The sequence below is a fragment of the Cynocephalus volans genome, chromosome 11, assembly GCF_027409185.1.
Source record: "Cynocephalus volans isolate mCynVol1 chromosome 11, mCynVol1.pri, whole genome shotgun sequence".
In the NCBI taxonomy this organism is placed as follows: Eukaryota; Metazoa; Chordata; class Mammalia; order Dermoptera; family Cynocephalidae; genus Cynocephalus; species Cynocephalus volans.
The window spans coordinates 50,702,522-50,709,775 of record NC_084470.1 but is presented as its reverse complement, the minus strand read 5'-3'; the positions used below and the strand labels follow the sequence as shown (position 1 = coordinate 50,709,775).

At 38.4% G+C, this 7,254-nt stretch overlaps 1 protein-coding gene across 1 annotated transcript; it reads right to left on the bottom strand.

Annotated features, from left to right (window-relative positions):
• Positions 1-2,482: 2,482 nt before the first annotated feature.
• Positions 2,483-3,550, bottom strand: CCR8 (C-C motif chemokine receptor 8). The gene has a single exon (XM_063113501.1). The coding sequence runs from the start codon at positions 3,548-3,550 to the stop codon at positions 2,483-2,485; it is 1,068 nt and encodes a 355-aa protein (XP_062969571.1).
• Between the last annotated feature and the right edge of the window lie 3,704 nt (positions 3,551-7,254).

The following is a 7,254-nucleotide window of genomic DNA, read 5'->3' as shown; positions in this document are numbered from 1 at the left end:
ACATGCTGGTTCTATGCTCTCAGGATTTTGGAATATTCATATATACATAATGAGATCTTGAGGATGGGTCACAAGTCTAAACATGAAATTCATTTGTGTTTTACATATACCTATACACATAGCCTGAAGGTAATTTTATACAATATTTTAAATCATTTTGTGCATGAAACAGCATTCATGCACATTGAATCATCAGAAAGCAAAGGTGTCACTATCTCAGCCACCCATGTGGACAGTCTGTGGTTGTTTATATGCTACTGAAAAGCAATCATTTTCTTATATTTACTCGCACATAAGAACTTCATGGTAAAAAATATGATATACCATTAATACAGTGGAAAACAATGTACTCAGGGTAACTAAGAGTACAGTAGCATCACCAGCATACCTGTGTCAAGCTGTTAGACAACAGAAACAACAAACAATGGCAGGCTTTCAGTCTCTACCTAAGGTGCTGTATTTTGATTAGGAACTTACTGCCCTTGGTGCATCCAGCCTGCACATCTGCCATTTTACTACTCTTTGTGGGCATGTTTGTTTGGGGAATATGGGTGTACACAGAAAAGACATATCACAGTTGAACAGGGCTGGGAAGTTCCTTTTTCTCTTGGGGACACTGAATCAGCTGCGTGCTGGTGCCTGAGTTTTGACTGCAACCCATCACATGAGGTCAGGTATGAAATTTTCCTCTTGTGGAGTCATGTCAGCCCTCAAAAAGTTTCAGATTTTGGAGCATCTTGGATTTCAGGTTATTGGATTAGAGATGCTCAAACTGTACCTCTCTCAGTAACTTGCAGAATAAACAAATAGAAAAAGTCAGCAGGGATACAGAAGACTTAAACAATCTGTTTAATCAGATATGGATGACAACTTCAGAATACACCCATTCTTTCCAAATGTTCATGGAACATTTACTGAAATAAGCCGTATCCTGCATCATAATATAATTCTCAATAAATTTCATAGAACTGAAAGCATACACATGCTCTTTGATAACAGTCGAGTCAAACTAGAAATTAAAATATAAAGATGATTAGAAATCTCCAAATCTTTGAAAATTTAAAACTTTCTAAATAACTCATGATTCAAAGAAGAAGACACTATGGAAATAGAAAATAATTTAAACTGAAAAATAATAAAAATCTATTATATTAAAATCTGTAAGATACAGACAAAGCAATACTAAGAGGGAATTTGTAGCTTTAAATACATATTTCAGAAATAAACAAATATTGGCAATCAATAATCCAAAATTCCATTTCAAGAAGCTAGAATAAAAGAGTAAATTACACACCAAAAAAGCAGATAAGATAAAGATAAGAGCAGAAGTCAACGAAAAGACAAAAGCAGGAATCAGTAAAGCCAAAAGGTGGTTCTTTGAAAAGATTAATAAAATTGATAATCCCCATAACACTGATTAAAAAAAAAAACAGAGAAAAATACAATTTATTAATATCAGAACTGAAAAGAGACATTAGTTCAGATCGTCATGCATTAAAAACACTATAAGATACTACGGACAACTTTGTACAACAACTTACATAGTGGGAAAATTATGTAAAAATCACAACTTTCCAAAACTGAGACAAGCAAAAATAGAAAATCTGAATAGTTTCTGTCAAAGAAATTGAATGCATAATTTGAAGTCTTCCTACAGAGAAACTCCAGATGGCTTCACTAATAAATTATACCAAACACTTAAGGAGAAAATACTATCAAATTTTTAGATAAACTCTCAGAGAATAGAGAAAAAGGGAGTACACACTTCCCAATACATTTTAGGAGGCCAAACCTGAGCAGAACATCATAAAAATGAAGAATTAAAGGTCAGTATCTCTCATGAACACGGATACAAAAATCCTCTCCCCAAAAAGATCTTATTTATTTAGATCACCATCTTTTCCCCCAAGGCAAGTGTAGGTTGATTTAAGATAAGAAAATCAATCAATATAGTTTATCAAATTAACAGAATAATGGAGGAAAACTACATAATCACCTCAATAGATAAGGAAAAAGCATTTGATAAAATTTAAATTCATATTTGAAAAAGGCAGTCAGAAAACTAAGAATAGGGGCCAGCCTGTGGCTCACTTGGGAGAGTGTGGTGCTGACAACACCAAGTCAAGTGTTAAGATCCCCTTACTGGTCATCTTTTTTTAAAAAAAAAGAAAGAAAACTAAGAATAGAAGGAAACTTCTTTAATCTGTTAAGATTGCTCTTATTTAAAAGAAAAAAAAAACCCTACTGCTAACATTATACTTAATAGTGAAATATACTATTTCCAGAAAATAGTAATGTTTTTGAAAGTTTTGATTAAGTTGCGATAGTAGGAATTCATTAAATATCATAAAACATGTCTTGTGTCTGTAACCCAAGTTCTAAGAGCTTCCTTTCATGTAGCTTCAGAGTTCTACGTAAGTCATTTTATTCTCTGTAGAGAACAGCGGGGAAGACTGCCCAGGCCTGCTTTGAGGTACCCTCCTCACAAAATGTAGTCTATGCTGGAGGAGCGGGAGGAGTGCTGGTAGAGAGATGACGACCTTTCCGGGCTCTCCCTGGGCATTTGTCTTCCCATATAGGCGAAGATGTGGCTGTAACTTTTCTGGAACAGTTCTGAGAGGTGTTTCTTGAACTTCTCACCCATGAAAGCGTAGATAACAGGGTTCACGCAGCAGTGAGTGAAGGAAATGGTTTCTGTGACATGGGTGGCATAATTCAGCCGCTGGCTCACAACACATCCATCCAAGATGTGCATGTTGTGCAGGGAGGCGAGGAAGAGGACCGTGTTGAATGGGACCCAGAAGAGTAAAGATGCAATGACCACAATGAGCACCAACTTGACAGCCTTGGTCTTGTTGTGGTTTTGGCAACTCTTCAGCTGGTGCAGGATGCTAATGTAGCAGAACAAAAGGATGGTGAATGGGATTAACAGGCCTAAGATGTTCATTTCAAAGTGGGTGAAGATCTTCCACTTCAAAGTCTGTTGATTGTAAGACGAGTAACACTGCAGAACACCATCTTCAGAGGCCACTTGGTAAAACACTAGCAACGGGCTGGTGGCCATAATGGCAGTCAGCCACACTGCCAGGCTTAGAGCTGTGCCCATTCTGGCAGTCCTCACTTTTATGGCATACACGGCATGGACAATAGCCAGGTACCTGTCCACACTCATGAGGGTAATAAAGAACATGCTGCTGAAGAAGCCAATGTAATAAAAGCCAGAGACCACCTTGCACATTACAACCCCAAACACCCACTGGTCCAGCTGATAGTGGGTCAGAAAGGGGAAGGAGAAGACAAAAAGCAGGTCAGACAGGGCCAGGTTCAAGAGGTATATGTCCGTGATGCTCCTCAGCTTCTTGCAGGCCACAAGGACCAGGATGACCAGGCTGTTTCCCAGAAGACCGAATACAAACAGGAGGCAGTAAAAGATGGCAAGAAGCAGTTTGCTGTCTCTCTGGGTAAGTTCCCCATCACAGGGGCTTGAGAAGATATCAGGGTAGTAGTAATCCGTCACTGTTGTCACATTGGGCTCAAGTGTATAATCCATCAAGGCAGGGAACCTGGTCACAGAGGCCATAAGAAAGATTCACTACTTAAAAGTATTTTTATTTTAAAAACATTAGGGGATGTGATAGACTAAATTGTGCTCCCTCACCTCCCCCCCCCACCGCCATGTGACTGTTTGGAGATAGGGCCTTTAAGGAGGCAATTAAGGTTAAATGAGGTCATAAGAGGGGGACCTAATCTGATAGGACTAGTGTCCTTATAAATTTAAATTACACTGAATGTATATGTCAATTTTCAAAAGAATTGAAGAGGGAGAGACACCAGAGATCTCTCTCTCCTTGCGCACAGAAATAAGGTGACAAGCCGAAAGAGAGATCTCCCAGAAACCAACCCTGTTGGCAACTTGGTCTTGGATTTCCAGCCTTCAAAACTGGCAGAAAATAGTTTTTTGTTGCTTAAGCCACCCAGCTGTGGTGTTTTGTTATGGCAGCCCAACCTAATACAGGAGGGTTAGGTGGGATGAGAAAGAAATGCAAAATTACAAAGAAAATGAAAATACCTGTAGTTCCCCCATCCAGAATCAGCAACTGCTGACATATTGTCATGTTTGCTTTGGGTTCTTTTTCCTCCTCCTTCCCTCCCTTCCCTTCTTCCTTCTTTCCTTGCTTTCTCCCTCCCTCCCTTTTTCCCTCTCTCTCTCTCTCTTTCTGTCTGTCTTTCTTTTTTTTTCTTTCTAATGCAATAGGGTTGAAACTAAAGTTCTGTTTAACTATACAACTTATCCCCACATCCCAGGAGCAACCATTAAAACCAATTTGATTTCTATCATTTCACATAGTTTCCCCCTGTACTTTTACATATTTATATGTATCCATAAACAATATATATTGTTTGTGTTTGATTTTAACTTACACAAATGATATGTTTCTCATTTTGAATTTTGCTCATTGTTTTAGAGCTATATCTGCATGATACTCATAAGTTTAGTTCATTCTTTTAATTGCTTTCCTAAGCACCAGAAATGCAGTAGGAAAAATGATCCCAATCATACTAGGAACAAAAATAGCTAGGAATACTAGCAATAGACCTAATAAAAACTGCAATTCAGTTCTGTAAAAAGTTATAAAACTTGTTGAAGGACATAAAAAAGACATGATTTAAAGAAAATGTACACATACCATATTCATGGAAGAGAAGACGCAACATTTAAAACACGACAATTCTTTTCAAAATTGATGTATACATTAAATGTAAATTCAGGCATTATTTTTTCCAAGGCATTGGTTCGCTTTACATTCAGACATCCTCTCCACGATGCCACCTTTCTATAATTTGAAATGCTAGGCAGGCAAGCAATTTTTAAAGATATTAATTTTATTTAAGTATGTACCCAAAATAAGTTTAAATAACATAGAGTCTCAAGTATAGAGTTGGGTTTTTAAAATTTTTTTGTGGCCAGTATCTCTAGAAACAATAGTCTCTCCTCTTACATCTCCCCTCCTACTTGTCTTTTACAGTTATTTTTGTAAACAACTTTTAGTTTAGCTTCCTTTCATTCTGCTCTTCTAACATCCTAGATTGAGTAGGTCCTCAACCTCTTGTCTTGTCCAACTCCTTCCTATTTGCACCAAACCCACACTTCCCCCACTTTTTTATGATTAAAATCCACTGGAAGTATTAATAATACCTACCATTAATTAAGGGGGGCCAAGAATTTTATATGCATTACCTCACTTATTTCTCACAAATCCCTGTGAAGTTGGCATTAATATCTCCTTTCTACTTCTAGAGTTACAATTACATCTAAATCTCAGAGAGTTCAGTACAGCGCCTAAAATCTCACAAGAGGGTGCAGCAATAGAACCAGGCTTGAAATCCCATCTAGCTACTTCAAAGCCCTTTTCTCTTCTACATTTCTATATTTCTATATTTTGTGGGTAGAGTAAAAAGCTCCAATTTTTTGGAGTCTAGGCTTCCTGACTTCAAGTTCTAAATTCCACTGTAGCAGAGTAAACCTGGGCTTATTTTGCAAACCAAGCTTCAGCTTTCTCTCTCTCTCTCTTTTTTTCCCCCTTCCTTTCTACAAAGAAAGTCTTCAAACCGATAAGAAAAAGAAAAGGCTCATACTGAAATACAGACGAAGGATAGAAACAGACTACTTAAAGAAGAAACTCAAATGCCTGTCAGCCACAGGAACAGATCCTCCACTCATTGGCCATCAGATAAATATGAAGGTACTTCAAAAAGTTTGTGTAAAAATAGAATTGAAAGATAATACTAGAGCTTCAGGTTTCTGTTTATGAAAAGATACTGATAATGCTTTTCAGGGTTTGGTAAGAACTGAGTGAGACCATTTAAGCTCGGGGATGAACGTTTGCTTGCCAGCCTCCTTCCTTGAGAACATACCCAGGTCTCCTTCATTTATCTGATAGAAGCTGTATCAATCAGTCCATTTCTTTTGCTTATAACAGAATACCTGAAACTGGCTAATTTATGAAGAAACAATATTTATTGCTTACAGTTTCGGAGGCTGGGAAGTCCAAAATCCAGGGAACGCATCTGGTGAGGGCCTTGTTGGTGGATGATGACAACAACACAGGGTATCACATGGCAGATGGCTGAGCAGAGAGAGAGAGCTTCTCACACGATCTATTTTTAAAGCCCTCAGAACCACGCCCACGACCACCTTTAAACCATCAACTAATTACTCAGTGAATGGATCAATCCATTTGCTAGGCATGATCCTCACAATCCAATCACCTCTTCAAGGCCCCACCCTTCAATTACCATAATAGGATTTTCCACAATCTTAACACTGCCAGTGGGAATTAAGTCTCAATGAACTTTGGGGCCACATCCAATCCACAGCAGAAGCACTATACCCAGCATGAGGACAGATCTCCCAAGATGCCTGGTGATATGGGATCTTTTCTTACCTACCTTCCCACTCTTGAAGGAGCTTTGACTTCCTCTTAACATCCTGGAGAAAAAAATGTCAAGGCATGTATTAAGATAGAACCTATGAAAGTGAAAGAACATACTGAAAACAGGAGATAACAAACAAACCACTAAGACAACCAGGAAAGTCCTTGCTACTTCTGCTCTGCAACACAGCATCTGTGCAAAGAAACACAGGAGATCAGCTAAAGGTAAAATTTGGGGGGGCGGGGAAGTAAAATTTGGGAGTCTGAGAAAAATGTATAAATTGTCCTGGTGGACCTTGTAGCCAACTGTTAGAAATCCGACCTGAGGGCTGATCCCGTGGCTCACTTGGCAGAGTGTGGCGCTGGGAGCGAAGCAGCGTTCCCGCCGCGGGTTCGGATCCTATATAGGCATGGCTGGTGTGCTCACTGGCTGAGCGCGGTGTGGACGACACCAAGCCAAGGGTTGCGATCCCCTTGCTGGTCACAAAAAAAAAAAAAAAAAAAAAAAGAAAGAAAAGAAAAGAAATCCGACCTGAGGTAATAATCCAAATGCACCAAAGTCTGGGTTTGATCTCTGCACCAGCCAGCTGAAAAAAAAAAAAAAAATGAAAGGTTATCAACTGGAGCTACAGTGCAATAACATTTATAATAGAAATAAGTTGGAAAGCATTTAACAACTACAAAAAAAAAAAAAAAAAAACGTTGACTGCTTAATTCTACTATGGTACCTGCACAAATATTCACTCATTGAAAGGATACAGTGTTACGTGAAAAAAAAGCAAAAATATCACATTTTATCTGCAGTTTTGCTAGAACTGTT